Source organism: Impatiens glandulifera, chromosome 1 (genome assembly GCF_907164915.1).
Source record: "Impatiens glandulifera chromosome 1, dImpGla2.1, whole genome shotgun sequence".
NCBI lineage: Eukaryota > Viridiplantae > Streptophyta > Magnoliopsida > Ericales > Balsaminaceae > Impatiens > Impatiens glandulifera.
This window is the reverse complement of record NC_061862.1, coordinates 6,338,735-6,357,598: the sequence shown is the minus strand read 5'-3', so window position 1 is coordinate 6,357,598 and position 18,864 is coordinate 6,338,735. Positions and strand designations below refer to the sequence as shown.

General features: G+C 30.6%; 2 protein-coding genes across 3 annotated transcripts; one reads left to right on the top strand and one right to left on the bottom strand.

Moving 5' to 3' along the window:
- The first annotated feature begins 5,689 nt into the window (after positions 1 to 5,689).
- Positions 5,690 to 8,296, top strand: LOC124919528 (serine/threonine-protein phosphatase PP-X isozyme 2). Of its 2 annotated transcripts, none has more exons than XR_007097581.1 (8): positions 5,690 to 6,008; positions 6,575 to 6,727; positions 6,879 to 6,941; positions 7,012 to 7,097; positions 7,270 to 7,345; positions 7,426 to 7,704; positions 7,775 to 7,853; positions 7,929 to 7,999. XR_007097581.1 is itself a non-coding variant. In XM_047459784.1 (8 exons), exons 1-8 carry the CDS (start codon positions 5,868 to 5,870, stop codon positions 7,977 to 7,979), a joined length of 918 nt encoding a protein of 305 aa, XP_047315740.1. In that variant the 5' UTR covers positions 5,692 to 5,867; the 3' UTR covers positions 7,980 to 8,296. The 2 variants fall into 2 exon arrangements, 1 of the variants encoding a protein (XP_047315740.1); XM_047459784.1 differs by having other exon boundaries at positions 5,692 to 6,008; positions 7,426 to 7,694; positions 7,929 to 8,296.
- Positions 8,297 to 9,338: 1,042 nt separating this feature from the next.
- LOC124922432 (grpE protein homolog 2, mitochondrial-like) lies at positions 9,339 to 10,838 on the bottom strand. The gene is made up of 6 exons (XM_047463161.1): positions 10,583 to 10,838; positions 10,373 to 10,451; positions 10,105 to 10,295; positions 9,853 to 10,026; positions 9,642 to 9,770; positions 9,339 to 9,562 (listed from the first exon to the last, which is right to left on the bottom strand). The coding sequence occupies exons 1-6, from the start codon at positions 10,739 to 10,741 to the stop codon at positions 9,479 to 9,481; spliced, it is 816 nt and encodes a 271-aa protein (XP_047319117.1). The 5' UTR covers positions 10,742 to 10,838; the 3' UTR covers positions 9,339 to 9,478.
- Positions 10,839 to 18,864: the final 8,026 nt, after the last annotated feature.

Here is an 18,864-nt window from a genome sequence, read left to right as displayed (position 1 = left end):
AGGAATGATGTGAGAGTTTTAATAATACATCATTCTCTCTTGCGGAGACCTATCACAATATGTGGTATATGCCCTTAAGAATTAATTTGATAAATGAAGGAGTTATATGTATATGTCGGTACAAATTTGAGAGAGAAATTATTTGAAATTAATAAAAAAAATCGGAGTTTTAATAATATAGAAAATATATTATAATGTTTTATAGTAATTAAATATAAATATCTAAATAATTTATCATACAAAAAATTTGTGATTCAATTAAATACTCATTACAAATTTATATATATATATATGAAAGTTTCATTTCAACCTTATTAATATATTTGTAATTTATATAATTCAATACATAATTTGAAATTTTTAGTTTATATAAAAGAAATATTATATATTTTTTTAGTTTTAATAAAAAAAAGGTTAAATGGTGATAATTTTTAATATAATTTTATTCAATTTTAATAATATATATTTGAAATTTAATTTCATTCTAATTTTTGTTTTTTACTTTTATAAGACTTAGTTAGAATTTAAAGAGTTTTATCAACCCTAAAAGTTTAAAGGGTACATAAATATTATTTTATCAATATCAACATGTACATTTGTTCCTAGAATGTTATAGTGAAAGAATTTTAACCTCTTTTATTTATTTATTTATATATATATATATATATATATAAGGTAATAAAAAACAATCTTATATATTACATAATTTTTATCCTTATTTAAGGAAAATAAATTAATCAAAATAAATTTGGCCTCTTTTAAAAATAATAACCATATATATATATATATATATATATATATATATATATATATATATATATATATATATATATATATATATATATATACCCGCCCTTAAGTGGTATTACCAGCCATTCTGGAGGAGCAGTTGATTCAGCAATTTCTAGTATTCATCTATCTGGTGTTTCATCCATTTTAGGTTCTATCAATTTTATAACAACTATCTCCAACATGCGTGGACCTGGAATGACTATGCATAGATCACCTCTATTTGTGTGGTCCGTTCTAGTGACAGCATTCCTACTTTTATTATCACTTCCGGTACTGGCAGGGGCAATTACCATGTTATTAACCGATCGAAACTTTAATACAACCTTTTCTGATCCCGCTGGAGGGGGAGATCCTATATTATACCAGCATCTCTTTCGGTTCTTTGGTCATCCAGAGGTGTATATTCCCATTCTGCCTGGATCCGGTATCATAAGTCATATCGTTTCTACTTTTTCGGGAAAACCGGTCTTCGGGTATCTAGGCAATATATATATATATATATATAATAAAAAATAAAAAAATAATTGTACTTCAAATCTAATATTTCAAAAATAATAAAAAAAATTATTTTATTTTTGTATTCGGCACTGATTGGTGCCTTCGTCAAACTAAGACAGTATAAATATCAGTTTGATACTTGTAAGTGAACTATTAGATTTACATTTGATTTTGTAAACAAAGATAAACTTTAATTTATTTATTTGTTTGTTTATTTAGAAAGTTAATCTAAGTTATGTTATGAGGAATTTTCTTTTTAAAAGATTATTTTTTACATGCAAGTAATTTTATTTTTGTATCAACTTTTTGTCAAATACTTTTATTTTATGCCATTATGATAAATTTAGATAATGGATTTAGAATCATATTTACTTTTGAAACTCATATCTTTATACTTTTCAGCTAATTTTGAACATTTATCATTCTATTAACTATTAAATTATACTATTATTTTAAAATGCTAATTAATATATAACTTAAAGTTAGAAGAGTTTATATTAATATAATAAATTTCTATTAATATAAAAATTGTTAAAAGTTATATATAATATAATTTAAAATTATTAAGAATATGGTAACAATATAAATATACTACACTTCACAAACACACTTAATCTTTTAGAGAGATAAGAGCTTTTGATCACGTTTCTTAACTTGCTTATCTCAATTGTTGTTTTTGCTTATAGTACTCTGTCTTCATCTTCTTCAGTTTCTTCTTTTATCATCGGCTGTCCATTCCTTTCTGTCTTTCTCAATCTTTATCGGTCCATCAGACAGAATGAATGTCATCTCATCATCCATAGTACTAGGTGCAGATGCATGCATATTTCCAGTTAGCAAAATCGTCTCCTTCTAGCATTGGAGGCTTCTCGCTGAAAGTCATGTTTGTTTGTTCCGTGTTGCTTGAGTATTGAAACTGACTGCTCTGATACCAATTGTTAGAATCTAGATTGTCGATGGCGGACCGGGGTCCGACTAAAGGAGAATCTCTAACAACACTCAAAGGTTGGCGTTAATCCGGTTAAGAATTAACACCTGTTTCAATACTACACAAGCTGTCACAAACCCTTGAACCGAGTTCAAGTGCGGAAGTGGTTTGTTTCAGATTGAAGAAACACACACACAGGATGAATAAGGATAGGATTTGGAGAATGTCGGTTGAGGATTAGTGAGGCGGTTAGAATAATATAAGTCGGTTAGAATATGGAACCAGTAGAAAGTAAAGCACAAGACACAGGTTTTTATGGATGTTCGGAGATAAAACTCCTACGTCACCCCTTCTTCTCAAACCACGAGAAGGATATTCACTAAGGAATACACAAACACAATACACGATCGAGTCTTATTTGCTGCTCGATAATCACTCTTACAATTCTCACATAATTTGTAATACACTTCACAAACACACACTTAATCTTTTAGAGAGATAAGGGCTTTTGATCACGTTTCTTAACTTGCTTATCTCAATTGTTGTTTTTGCTTATAACACTCTGTCTTCAGCTTCTTCAGCTTCTCCTTTTATAGATGAAATGTACCAACGATCACATTTCTTCAACGGATACCTTCAGAATAATCCTTGAATCTGATTGGTTGATCAGAGGATGAACATGGTCATTAAATGCGGTTTAGGCTTCCAAGGCATGGAGCAGACCGGCTTGATTTGACTTTGCTTGATTATGGAAACTGTCGGCTGGACAGTTGCCTGCACCTGGAAGGTTGCTCCTTTGACTTATACCAAAATGGTAACTTTTCTTCAGGCAGCCTGTAGCATATCATCAGACTTGTATGAATATGGCAATATTACAGTCTGATCCTTTGATGTCTGATCCTTTGATGTAATCTTCTGCATATACTCAAAGTATTTGTTTGCACCAATTTGTACATTGTTCTCAATTTGATATCCTTGACTTCTTTATCTAAATAGTCTTCTCGTTGGATTTGGATTGTATTCTTCACTTCAACTGATTATGTTTGCATGTTGTTCAGTTCAACCGGATAACTTCAAGTTTTGGATTTTGTTTCTTCTAGCCGGCTTGATTTCTTGACCGGTTGGAGTTCTTGACCGTTCTTCACTTTAACTGATTATGTTTGCAGGTTATTCAGTTCAACCGGATCGCTTCAGGTTTTAGATATGTCATTTGCTTCTTCTAGCCGGCTTGATTACTTGACCGGTTGGAATTCTTGACCATTCCGGATAGCTTCAGGTTTTGGATTTTGCTTCTTCTGTCCGGCTTGATTACTTGACCGGTTGGAATTCTTGACCGTTCCTGCACAATAAGTTTGTTTTGTTAAGTTCTTATTGACCGGTCAATTTTATCTAACAGTTTATATAATTTTAAATTTTGTATTAGTGATCTTTCACTACTTTTGGCCTGAAACTAACCGATAGTTTCATTATAAAAAAATTAAGACTTAATCTGTATTTTGTAAATTAGATAACACATAATTTTACCTTCGTAACATTATATTTAATTCATTTGGTATAGTAATGAATGTTAAATAGTCACTTTTGTTTTGAATTTCATTTAGTATAAATGAATATAGATAGCAGGTCAATATATTAATTATCACGTATGGTTTGTCAAAATTTTACGTACAATATGAATATACACAAAATTATAAATTAAATTTAACAATCACAAAAATTTAACAGTTAAATTATTCACATTTTATACTTGAGACCAGTTGTAACGTAGATTAGGGAATGATAAGTAAGTATTAATAATACATCATTTTCTGTAGCAGAGACCTAACCCAATATTTTGTATATGTGGGTGTGAATTTAAGAGATAAAAGAATGATGTGTGAGTGTTAATAATACATCATTCTCTCTTACGGGAGACCTATCATAATATGTGGTATATGCCGTTAAAAATTAATTTGATAAATGAAGGAGTTATATGTGCATGTCGCCGTCGGTACAAATTTGAGAGAAAGATTATTTGAAAATAAAAAAAAATCGGTGTTTTAATAATATAGGAAAAATATAATAATGTTTTATAGTAATTAATTATAAATATCTAAATAATTTTATAATACAACAAATGTGTGATTCAATTAAACACTCGTTACAAATTTAAATATATATATATATATATATATATATATAAAAGTTTCATTTCAACCTTATTAATATATTTGTAATTTATATAATTCAATACATAATTTGAAATTTTTAGTTTATATAAAAGAAATATTATATATTTTACAGTTTTAATAAATAAAAAAGTTAAATATTGATAATTTTTAATATAATTTTATTCAATTTTAATAATATATATCTGAAATTTAATTTCATTCTAATTTTTATTTTTTACTTTTATAAGACTTAAAAGTTAGAATTTAAAGAGTTTTATCAACTCTAAAAGTTTAAAGGGTACATAAATATTATTTTATCAATATCAATATGTACATTTGATCCTAGAATTTTATAGTTGTGAAAGAATTTTAACCTCTTTTATTTATTTATATTTATATATAAATATATATATATATATATATATATATATATAAATAAGGTAATAAAAAACAATCTTATATATTACATAATTTTTATCCTTATTTAAGGAAAATAAATTAATCAAAATAAATTTGGCCTCTTTTAAAAATAATAATCATATATATATATATATAATAAATAAATAAATAAAAAATTGTACATCAAATCTAATATTTCAAAAATAATAAAAAAAATTATTTTATTTTTGTATTCGGCACTGATTGGTGCCTTCGTCAAACTAAGACAGTATAAATATCAGTTTGTGATACTTGTAAGTGAACTATTAGATTTACAACTACTAATTTAAAACACAAAATCGATTTGATTTTGTAAAAAAAGATAAACTTTAATTAATTAATTTGTTTTTTTATTTAGAAAGTTAATCTAAGTTATGTTATGAGGAATTTTCTTTTTAAAAGATTATTTTTTACATGCAAGTAATTTTATTTTTGTATCACAACTTTTTGTCAAATACTTTTATTTTATGCCATTTTGATAAATTTAGATAAATAAATGCTCCAATTGTGGTTCCATTTTGTCAAATACTCATATCTTTGTACTTTTCAAATAATTTTGAATATTAAATTATACTATTATTTTAAAATGCTAATTAATATATAACTTAAAGTTAGAAGAGTTTATATTAATATAATAAATTTCTATTAATATATAAAATTATTAAGAATATGGTAACAATATAAATATTAAATATGTGTTATATTGTACTATATATTTAAGTATTCAGCACTGATTCGGGCCATTTGGTCAAAGTGCGATAAATAATTCGATTTGTTTCGGTTAACTCGACCCGACTTTATTTCCCGGTTTCCGTGTAAATATCTCGATCCGATCCGTTTGATTCTTTTAGGTAAAATATATATCAGGTTTACGGCTACTAATTGAAACACAATTCTGTATAGACGGTATCGCCGTAGAATCATCATTCATTCTATCGCATCCGTCTTAGCCGTCTTATGATTCTTCTGTAAAAAGAATCTCAGAGTTGAATCGGCTGATTACCCTTTACTCAACTCGCCTCTTCAACCAGTCTCTGTGACTCGGAGTGGTGAAGAGGAAGATGTCCGATCTAGACAGACAAATAGAGCAGCTGAAGCGATGCGAACCGCTTAAAGAGTCGGATGTTAAGGCGCTTTGTCTTAAGGCTATGGAAATACTTGTTGAGGAGAGCAATGTTCAGCGAGTTGATGCTCCGGTTACTGTGAGTTCAAAAGATTTAACTCGCTCATTCATCTTTTACCTAGTATTTCTGTCTTTATAAACAGACTTCTTCTATTGTGACATTTGACCTACCTGTTTGATCTAGGTACACCCACTTGTTGAAATACATGTATCTGTATTGAAAAGGACTTCTTGAGTTTTATATTATATAAATATATATCTTGAAAGAGATTTGTTGCCTTAATTTGTTACTGAAACTGATAAAAAAAGGAAGAGATTTAACTGCGCCAGTTTGTGAAAAATATGAGATGTGTAGTGTAGTACATTTGCATGTCTGATTGGAAGAGAAAATGCTTATTTTATGATGCCAAAATTGAGATTGACAGAACTTAGGGTTTAAGAGAATTGGGTGAAAGAATTCATTCAAATCTGGTACAGGGTCATTGAAGTGTATTTGTATGCCTTCTTTATTTACATCCAAACAGCATGCTCTATGTATTATATATTGAACTTTCTGGGTATTTTTATGACTAACTATATCAGTCTAATATTATCATTATGTGAGGAAGTCTTTTTAAGAGAAAACCATTGAATTTATATGTATAGATTTGCGGCGACATCCATGGACAGTTTTATGACATGAAAGAACTTTTCAAAGTTGGTGGCGACTGTCCCAAAACTAACTATTTGTTCCTTGGAGATTTTGTTGACAGAGGGTTTTACTCTGTTGAGACATTCCTATTACTGCTGGCTCTCAAGGTATAGTGTTTGTCATCTTTTTCATCTATGTCTTGCCTTCTTTACTATTCTTTTTTCCTAAAAGGACAAAAGCTTCAATTTTTACACTATTTCCTAAAAGAAGTTATCTGTGTGGTTGATCTCTCCCTCTCTCTGACATACAATGCACTAGGTGAGATATCCAGATAGGATAACACTCATTCGAGGAAACCACGAGAGTCGGCAGATTACCCAGGTATGTCTTGCAGGTTTTAGTTTGATATTTTACACGATTAAGAAGACTTATTGGAATTTACTCTTGGTAGGTATATGGATTCTACGATGAATGTCTCCGGAAGTATGGATCTGTCAATGTTTGGAGATACTGCACAGATATATTTGATTATTTAAGGTCTGTAGAAGAAGAATATTCATTTAGTTTTATGGCAAGTTCCATATTTCATATGTATATATTGAAAGTGGGATCTTTTAAATGCAACTGTTCATTGCTAGAAAGTGCTTTCTTATTCTGCAAATGTCAATTAATGCTTAAATTTCTTCAAATTTTATATTATCCTCTGCAGTCTATCGGCTATCATTGAAAACAAGGTTTTATCAGTCCATGGTGGTCTCTCTCCTTCCATTTCTACATTAGACCAGGTTCGGGAAAATGCTGTTTTATTTTTTGGAGAAATAAAATTTGCGTTAACTTATTTTGCGCTATGTATATTACTGTTTAGATTCGCTCAATTGATCGGAAGCAAGAAGTACCCCATGATGGCGCAATGTGTGACCTGCTGTGGTCAGATCCAGAGGATGCGGTTGATGGATGGGGTTTGAGTCCACGTGGTGCTGGGTTTCTTTTTGGTGGAAGTGTGGTGACTTCTTTTAATCATACGAATAACATCGACTATATTTGTCGTGCCCATCAGTTGGTAATGGAAGGCTACAAGTGGATGTTCAATAACCAGATAGTTACTGTCTGGTCTGCTCCAAACTATTGTTACAGGTTACCATCGGTATGGCCCTCCTATCCCTTTGGATTGTCCAAACCAAACACTTAAAAAATGTCATTTTTCATTGTTGCAGGTGTGGTAATGTGGCTGCAATCCTCGAGTTGGATGAGAATCTTAACAAGAAGTTCCGCGTTTTCGATGCAGCACCTCAGGTTTGTCAGAAAAATGATATTTTAGTCATTTAACCCCAAATAATCCAACTTTTTCATATAAAATTTGCAATTCAGGAATCAAGAGGAGCTCCGTTAAGGAAGCCAGCGCCAGATTATTTCCTATGAGATCAATGAATCCCTCTATTCGTCTCCTATATATTGCCTGAATTGGGATATTTTTTGACATGATGATTATTAAGATGCCCCGAGAGTATATACCGCCACTTCAGTAATTGATTCGTGGGTGGTGCCTCGAGTGTGATTTTTTTATCATCTTCTATCTCTTTGTAATGATTAGTGTGCATTATTATATCTTTCCCTGTTACAACTGACTGGTTAATGTGATATATATGGACAAAGGTGGTCCTTGTCTATTAAGTGGCCAAAGCATGCGCATCTAAAGTTGAAGTTCATTTTGATGTATTTAATGTTTGTTCACTTGATCACGAGACTCTGTAGGTTTGTTCTACCGGGTTTGTCTGATAAAATGCCATAGAAGACTGTCAGTTTGTTCGTTTTATTGATGATTGAATATGTCTGATGATCTTATCCTACAAGAGTGAATACAGTACTCAGGCAATACAGAAAATCAACATCACTAAATATGCTTACTTCTGGTCTGAATGTGGCATAAAATTATCATTTAAAACAAGTCTTGATGACATCCATCACCATGAAAGTAGTTACCCCCTATTAAATCCAGCATTATTATATCTCCCTGTCAACAATATAATCTGAAATCTTAAAATTTATCTTTATTTAATGTTTGTTATCTTGATTATGGGACTCATAAGTAGGTTTGTTTTACTGAATTTGGCTAATAGAAGTTCCATAAAAGTTGTCAATTAATTGAAAATTCCAACAGTGGAGAAAGCTAAATAGCTGTTGGGTGTGCAAATTAAAAACTCCTTTTTACTCTTTTTTATTTCCTAAAATTAAAGAAGAGATGAAATGGAGAAGCAGGTTCTTCTTCGAGTAGGGTTTAACAAAAACTCTCGGCGCTTGCTCCGAAAGAAGATGGGAATAAGGTTTAAAGTCTCAAGTTTCACGCATCGAAATATTTACAATTTAACTATACGAAAAAAATTTCAAAACTAACATTGTTAGTTTCCCGGGCTCAGTAGCGTGAGCTTGTAACCTAAGTAGGAGCATTAGTGTAGTTGAACGTGGACATATTCAAAAGGGTGAGGTCTGTAGTAGCTATTATTTGGCTTATCCCGTCCAAGTGGGGGAGTTAGGTACAGCGGTTAGGCGAGTGCCGATCAGCTCAGTTAGTTGGGGCCTAATCACATCTACAAGACTACACAACACTTTTCATTATTCCGGCTACAAAAATAAATTACTATAGTCATTATTGTCTGTGGAATGCTTTGGATTTTTACATAATTTGGATATTTATGTAACTTTGGTTAGTCCTCATTTACTAGCTTTTGAAAGCTCAAGTCTAATACTATTTCTCAATAAATTTATGTAACTTTGGTTAGTAATTCAACAAATATTCCCTCAGATAATTAAATTGTCTTCCAACATAACATCATGTGATTATTGATCAAAGAAACAAAACCTCTCTTATTCCCCACCCACCCCCTATAAAGCAATCAAATAGAATAAAAATGGCATATACTTTATTTTGTTCCTTGATCAACATCTGCAATTGTCACTCCCACTTCAGCTGCCCTTAAAACTCTGTCATGCAGCATGTAGCCCACCTGAATATAAAAATACTCAAATCAAATCGGAGATCCAAATAAGTAAAATTTAAATTTCATCATCTTAATTCTTTCTTACCTTGAGAACTATGGCCACAGTACCAGGTGGTTTAGAAGCATCAGGCACTTGGAACACAGCATTATGCCTGTTAGGATCAAACTGCTCATTTATCGCCTCAAATTTCTCTACTCCCGACTTTCTCAACACCTGAATTAATTAATCAAAGGGAAATTCATTCAGAAGCTAACTACAAACACTACTGGAAGTTGTAATCAAATTCATCAACTACCTCTGCAAGCTGTTTCTCAGTCATTTCAACACCTTCAAGTAATGTTTTCACAAGGGTGATTGCTCCAGAACTATTCACATTATTAGATTCATCAATTTTCGAGAAACTTTCTTTTACAACTGAAGAAGCTCTACTCAAATTATCTGCAACATCCAATAAACCTTTCGCAAAATTCTGTAAAAGATATTCTAGTCTGATTAATTGCTGCCTCTTCTGTATCAAATGAAGAATTCACATTGTGAAGTATTAAACCTGTATGGCGAATTTCTTCGTGTTATCTGCTTCCCGTCTCGTCCTCTCCTTGACATTCTCTGTTTCTGCCAATGTACGAAGAATTTTATCTTTCATGTTCTCAATCTCTTTCTGCTTTAACATCAGAAGTTCATCCTTTTCAGAAACAAGCTTCACCATATCCTCCTCCTCCTCCTGCTCCTGCTCAGAGTCTGAATCCAAGATGCAGTTCATTTAGTACTTTAGATTGAAAGACCATACTAAATTGATATATGTTTATGATTCAAACCTGATTCTTCTGCATTATCATTTGATTTTGCAGCAACTGTAATCTCTCCATTAAATGCCCATGACGAAAATTCAAATCCCTGAAACAATCATATTATAGTGAGGACAAACTGAATGCAGATTTCTTCCATGAATACAATCAGATTATAAATGTACAAGAACCTTAAACCCTAGTAAAACCCATATGCACATAGAATAGATATATATATACCTTGTTCTGAGAATCAATAAATGTGCGAATATGATTGGAAGGAGCAAAATTAAGGTATTGTTGGTTGTGGCGCCAACTGGCTTGGACCAAAGGGTAGCTCCGGCAGGTTGAATAAAACTTCCTCGAGAATGTTCTAGCAATTCTGTATAGCGACGACATCTCTAACAGATATTAGGGTCGCAAACGCAATCGCAAAAGAGATAGAAGAACGATCAGCGTGACTTCCGCCTGTCGACTCTGTTTATGAAGAAACCTTTACTTGATGAGAAAGACAACAACAGACTAATATTTTCATTTATAAGTGAGATCTTTTCAATTTATTTACTTTACTCGCAAATTCAAATATATATTTTTTTTCTTTTTCTTTTTTGAAAAAAAAGAAGAACTAGAATGGCATTTTCACAGTTATTGTCTCATTTAAACTCAAAGCGACAATAAAATTGGTCGGGTTAGAGAATTTTATTACTTCTTAAATAAGCGTTGTGACCTTCTTGTTTCTTAAGCCGACTCTTACCACTTGGCTACCTTGGTGGAATCAAATTCAAATATATATATAATAACGCAACATATGCCTGGTTCTTTTTGAGTTTTTTAAAAAACTCATCCAAAATTAAAATATTCTCAATTTTAACATCACTCATTTCATTAACCAAAATATTAAAATATTCTCAATTCTAAATTATTATTTTTTATTTTATTCATATATATCAATACCTTTTAGGTCTTTTTATCAAAAATAATTATCACCTCCTCAAAATCATCACCAATCATTTTTTTTCCCTCTCAATATTTTTTCAAAAACCTCAATCCGAACAAGCCCATAGATTAGCGGGTTCTCGTCTTTTTACCCATTTTTTGAAATAAAATTGGTTGGGTTAAGGAATTTTATTACTTCTTAAATAAGTACATAATAGAACCAAAAAATTTATTTAAATGAAATACTTTGAAGTCTCCATCTAAACAAATAATTAAATAAAAAAAAGATTGGTGGTCTCCTTACCAAATTCATTATATTCTTTATCTAATTAATAACATCTAAAAACCACTCAGCCATAACATGTTTATAAAGTCTCTTAATTTTTTTTAATATAAAAAACTAAAATATACTTCAAAATTCAAATTATTACCTCATTTAAATAAATTTATATTATCTTTCTTTTATTCAAATACAGTTTTGTTTAACCAAGCAATACTAGGGATGGCAACGGGTATCCTACCCGTCGGGTAGTGAAGTACCCATCCCTGAACCCGATTTTCATTTTAATACCCGAACTCGACCCCGAACCCGACGAGTATCTCTATTTAGATCCCCATCCCCGATTTGTAGGGTACCCGATACCCGACGGGTACCCTATTATCCGATTAAAGTGTGAAATTATATTTATTATTTTTAAAATATACAAAATATTAAAAAAAATATTTTTTTAATTAACATATTCAGACTAAAATAATTTTAAACTATTATAAATTAAATCTAATATCTTAACTAATATGTTATTACAAAATATAATTGACCAAAAAATATTAATAACATTAAACTAATAATATCGAAATTTGAAAAACTCAAATGAAAACATTACTTACTTACATAATTATGTTGTAGATGTTGAACAAAAACTAGAAAGAATGTTGAAGATATAGAAGTTGAAGAAAAAAATTAGAGAGAATGTTGAAGAACAAAACTAGAGAGAATGTTGAAGATAAAAGTTGAATTATGTTGAAAAAAATAAAAAATGAAGATTAAAAGTCATGACTTATGGTTTTGGGTAAAGAGAAAATAAATACTATATTTATTGTATTGTAATGATGGTTAAGATAATGATGGTTAAGAGGTGGAATTTGAAAAGTTATTTAAATTTTAACAATATATACATATATATATATTAATATTCGGGTATCGGGTTTGGGTTTCCAACACTATCCATCCCCGACCCCGAACCCGATCGGGTAACATTTTTTACTCCCCATCCTCGACCCCGACCCTGAACCCGATTTTAAATACCCGAACCCGATCATCGGGTACCCATGAGTATCGGGTATACGGGTACCCATTGCCATCTCTAAGCAATATTGTTGTTGTTCAAGCAGACATGCTATGTAGTGGTTTGACAGCATTTGGTCCTAACTTTTTTTTTTAATTTGAGTGCTCCCAAATGCCTCATCTGGTTAGTAATTAAAAAAGTCAGCTTCCAAAAGTGTTCATTATTAAGATTGTTGATTTAAGTGAACCTCATCGGCCTTTTTTCTTCTTCTTTTTGTATGATATATGAAGCTCCAACGTATCATTCGACTAGGTTTAGGAGTGCTCGGTTGGGTGCGATACTCCTCGGTCCTAGGTTCGATTTCTTGGCCGGATGTAAAAATCCTCGGTCGGACCTTTTGGTCCTAACTGAAGAATATCAGTCGGACCTCTTGATCCTATATGAAGAACATCGGTCAGACCTCTTGGTCATGGTTGAAAAGCATCGGTCGGACATCTCGGTCCTGACTAAAATTTATCGGTCGGATCTCTCGGTCCTAATCAAAGATCCTCGGTTGGATCTCTCGGTCCTAGTCGAACTTGTTAGTCCTTAAGAACATCAAAATTGCAGGTTTATAATTTTGTTGGAAGCTTTGGATCTTTTGATCCAATGGCTTGGGTAGTTTCACAAAGCTCCTAAAAACATTAGAAACATCATCCTAATGTATCATTCGACATTGGTGATGATCAATTTGTTCAAAACAATTTGAAAGTCAAAATTAGGTTTTGGGTTTAGAGTTTAATGAAGTGTAAGGAACTTGTCAATAGCTTACTTATACTTCATTTGCTTGATTGTTCATTTGGATCAATTCAAGAACTGAAAATTTTCAATTATTTTGAAAATTTTGATTTTGATCAAACATGATCAAGATGGATAAAGCATTATCCAAATAGTTGTCCAACATCATTAGAAACATGTTAGAAAGATTTTTAAGCTAATGTTTTTTTAGGATTGCCCCAAAATCAAAAAACCCGTTTTGTTATTTTTCAAATTTATATTTTTGGGTTTTTCGTTTGTGATCGATTGATTGATCCTAGATTTCACAAAAAGCTTGTTAATGATCCTTACATCGATTTCCAATCAAAAAATTCAAGAAACAAGCAGCATACAAGCTTATCAAAACTAAAATATACAAAACTTAATTTTAAACTAGAAGTATGAATTAAAGGGTGATTAAAAGCATATCAAAGATTGTAGAACACTCCTTAGGCTTTAGGGAATCTTTTAGGATGTTTAGATCCAAACTTTAAAGCCTTATACAGAGTTTTAAAATTCTCAGAAGCTTTGAGCTTCAATGGTTAATTTTTTATTTTTTCTGATTGAGGGTTAGAGATGATATTTTTTGCTTCAGAATTATCAAGGGAGGTTAATTATAGCCCCTCAAAGTCAGATGAGGGAGCAAGAGGCTCGAATTAGTCAAAAGTCATTAATGGAATTTTAGTTGTTCATCCGGCCAATTGTCGAAATATGCATCATTGACGCCTATAGTTGTATAGGAAATGATCACCATAGTAGGATGATCATTCCAGCTTGTGAACGGAGTCAATCCGTCTAGAAACAACGAAATTATATCTTTGAAAATTCAAATATGGTTCCGGATAATTGCGGATGGTTATCCATCCAGCGTCGCGATGAAGACGATGATTGGGGAACGAAATTACGTCGTTTTGGGGGGAAACATAGATGTGGAGCATTCCATCCACATTTTGGATGTTTCGTTGTGTTTTGACTAACGGAGCTAACACGCATGTTAGTTGATCGCCTTCTTCACGGATGCACGCTTCCTTCGTTGCAGCGGGTGGCACGGGCAGCATTGAGGCATTGAATGAAAATACAACGTTTATCCAATGGTTGTAATTCCTACTACAGCGAATCTTTTGGGTTTCGGTTGCACTAGATTATTGATTTTTTAATTTTAAAATTTTAAGGGTTTATTTGAAATTGATTTTTATTTCACATTTTTGTCTTTATTTTTAAATCTTTAAAATACACAAAAATATTTAAAATAAATATGAAAAATATTTTGCATTTTTTTATTTATATTTTTGGGTTAAATAAATAATTTTTTGGTATAAAATTGTTATCACATTTCATCCTAAATTATTTATTTTAATCCTTTCGATTTTTTGAAATTAATTTGAGAAAAAAATGAGTATAACATTTGTCCAAAAATATTTTATTTGGCCATTAATCTTAATTAATTATATTTTAATTATCACAATAATTAATCTAATTAATTGTTTAATTAGGCTTTGGCTTTGGGGTTAATTATTTTGATTTTATTTATTCAAAAATAATCAAAATAATTATTTTAAAATTTATAAATTGGGTATGTAGATTTTTAGTGTTTACAGTAGTCAATTAATCCACGAACTTGATTGTTGTCCCACCATTCATCTAAGATATGTCTCTAGGCATTTGTTAGTGATTTTGTTTGTCTGTCTATTTGTGGATGATAGGTTGTAGATAAAGATTGAGTTATTCCTTGTAATTTAAGAATGCTTTCCAAAATGAATGTAAAAACATATATCAAAACACAAAGCAATGAGTTCAACGTTGAGAACCGCGAGGCTGGTAGACCAGTAACCGTTTAGCTGAAAACACTTTATCTCTATCGCTTACAATGACTTGGGGCATCCTGTGTAACCTAAAAATTGAATCAAGAAAAATATTAGCAATTGTTTGGGTAGAATAAGGGTATTTAATTGGCATAAAATGTGTTATTTTTTAAGGTCTATCAACTACTACAAATATGACAAGTTTTCCTTGAGATTTAGGTAACCCTTCTATAAAACCTATAGATATTTCTGTCCAAATGAGATTAAGAATAGAAAAAGGTTGTAAAAAACCATTAGGGAGTGCATTACTGGTTTTATTTATTTGATAAATGTTGAAATTCTGAATAAATTCCATCATGTGTTTTAATATTTCTTTCCAAAAATAGGCCATTTACATTCTTTTGGAAGTTGCAAGTACTCCCGAATGTCCTCCCACAGAGGAAGAATGCATGGACTCAATTAATTCTCGTCTTAATTTTTTATTGTAACCCACCACTAATTTGTCTTGCCTTCTAAGTTTTTTGTCTAGGTGGTAAAATCTAGATGAGAATTTGGGTCATTTTTTAAATCTAAAATTATCTTTTACATATTTATGTCGGTTGTCCATGTTCCTGTAATTTTTCCAATAGTAGAAGATTGATATATAGAGAAAATCCACAATTGTCCTTCTCTTCTTGAGAGGGCATCAACCACTATGTTTTCCTTTCCTTTCTTGTACATTACTATAAAGTCAAAGCCTAATAATTTGTATAGTCACTTTTCTTGACTAACTGTATGAATTCTTTATTCTAAAAGGTATTTAAGGAGTTCATGATCGGTTTTTTTTTATAAAAGACTTGAATTATAGATAAGATTTCCATTTTTTAACTGCAAATATTAAAGCTAGTACCTCTTTTTTGTATGTTGGTAATAATTTGTTAGAATGAGCTAAAACTTTGCAAATGTAAGCAATTGGTCATTTTTTGTATGAAAATTGCACCCATGCCTATATTACTTGCGTCAGTTTCTACTATGAATGTCTCTTTAAAATTTGAACGTCTTAGAACTGGAGGTGAACACGTGGCATTTTTAAGATTTTTAAAATTTGTTTATGATTCGTTGGTCCATTTTAAAATGTGTTTGTTTAATAAATTTACTAATGGTTCAGTTATAAGATCATAATTATAAATAAATACTCTATAGTACCTTCTATTATGCTTAAAAAGCCTCTTAAGCGTTGATGGTATATGTCAACATTGCATAGCATTTATCTTATCAGGATTTGTCTCAACTACTTGGGTAGAAATAATATGTCATAAATAGTATATCTTAAGTTACTTAAATGATAATTCCATATTAAACTGTAAATTAGTATGTTATCAAAGAACACTAATATAAATCTTCGAAGATAATGCTTAAATATAGTGCTCACTAAACTCTGAAATGTAGAGGGAGCCTTAGTAAGACCAAATGGCATAACAAGAAATTCATATAGTCCTTCATGTGTCTTAAAAGTTTTTTTATGTGTCATTAGGATTCATTCTAGTTTGGTTGAATCCTGATGTAAGATCAAGCTTATAATATATTCGATTATCGTGTAATTTATCTAAAAGCTCCTTTTTTCTTGATCAAAATAATTGGTGCTACAAAAATACTATGACTATATTTAATATCTCATTGTTCCAACATTTCAAATACTAAGTTTTCTATTTCTGCCTTTTGTATTATAGGGTATTTGTATGGACTAAAACTAATTGGTGTTGATCCCTCTTTTAGGTGTATATAGTGATCATGTGGTCTATGTGGAGGTAATCATTTTGGTTCTTGAAATAGTATTTGGAATTCATCTAGCATGGAATCAAGTTTTTTCTTAAGTAAGTCATATTCATTGTTTGTGGCTAAGGAATAAAAATGAGGTTTAAAAGGATCATTAATAAGTATAGTAGTGGGTCTATTATATTTTTCAAAAATATGAGCTCCTAAAATACTATAGATTTCAACATCGGAATTTCCTATAAAAGTGACTATACTATTTTTATGTAAGAATGAGATTTTTTGGTGTAAAAAATTATAATGTATGTCTGAAAGTAGCATCAATCATTCAATGCCTAATATAACATCATATTTAGGTATAGTTAGTACTCTAAGATCTGACATAAATTCATAATAGTGTATAGTGCATAATATTTGTTGATACAAAAGACTGCTAGGTAATTGCTTTCCATCAGTAACAGATATTGAAAAAATAGATGTGTTAATCAAATTGTTTTTAATATGAGGAAGACATTTAGAATTTATGAAATTATGTGTACTTTCTGAATCGATTAGTAATTCAACATTTATTTTTCCTATTTTCTAGAAAGATAGAGAGTTTTATACGATGATGGACCATTGATAGAATTCAAGGATATTCCTAATAATTCATCAAATTCTTCAACTAGTGAATTATCTAATTCAGGCTGTGATTCATCTTTAAGTTCAAAGCTTTCCAACAAATAAAATCCCCCTTTACAATTATAAGTAGAATTAAATTTTTAGTACAATAATAAAGCTTGTTGTTTTGCTCTTTTTTCTGCCATACACTCGAGATTCATTTTTTTTAATTCTTTCTAAAATTATTATTATTCCATTGAAATTTTGTTGACTTAGGAGTAGGTAATAAAAGAGGTCCATTATTATGTAAATAAGATTTTAAAGAATCACATGTTTCTTCTTGAGCCCTAGTCATTACCATAGCATCTTTAAATGAATTTTAATATTAAAGTCTATCATAATTGGCAATTTCCTTTCTTATTTCACCTAAATAACTGTTTAACATGTACATCTTTGGAAGGGGCTTGTTTTGCTAGTTCTTAAAACTCATTCACATTCACAAGTTCACTTGTCATATTTTTCTTTTATGCATTGATGAGGAATATTTTTGTCGGATTGTTCTTTCTATCATGTATCCAAATTATGAAGTTGTTCTTTATATCCAAATGTTAATCTAAAATCGGATTAAAAAAATAACTTGAGTTGTAATTCCAATCAATTTCAATTCTGCCTTAAAGGAAACATAAAGGTTATCGATATGATTTTTTTTTTTAAAAGTTGATATTGTAGATTTTGTTTCATTTCATAGAACTTAAATGATCGTGAGATTAAAGCGGCGAAGAAAACAATTAGTTGTAGTGCAAGTGCGACAACACTACAATCAGCGGTGAGTCTCGGAAGATATCAATCTCTATAAATTTTGGCAACTTCGTGCTCAATATCTCCAATTAGTCACCATAAATTCCGATATAGTTTAGGCGATCTTCAATCAAATGGTTCTCGATTAGAATCCATTAATAATGTCTGGTGTCTCGAGTGTTCTATTACCATGAGAGGTTTTTGGTAACAAGCTGGTGAAAACTAATTCCAGCGGTGAAAAAATAATACCTAATCAAATCAATCCCGCATAAACTCACCATTGATTGTAGTGGCGGCGCTGAAATCAAAACTTAGTATAGATTGTTTTAGGATTTTATACAGGGATGTAGGAGATAGACAAAAGACTTGGTGACCTCTAGTGTCACGTATCCCATTCATTATATATAAAATGAAAAAGACATTTTATCCTTAATGTTTTACTTATTTTACAAATAACACCTTTAACTATTAATACAATTGATTTATTCATTCAATTATATTATTCTCTCCTCAAGATGAACATCTTTAAAATGCATCTTGTCTCAAAGACTGT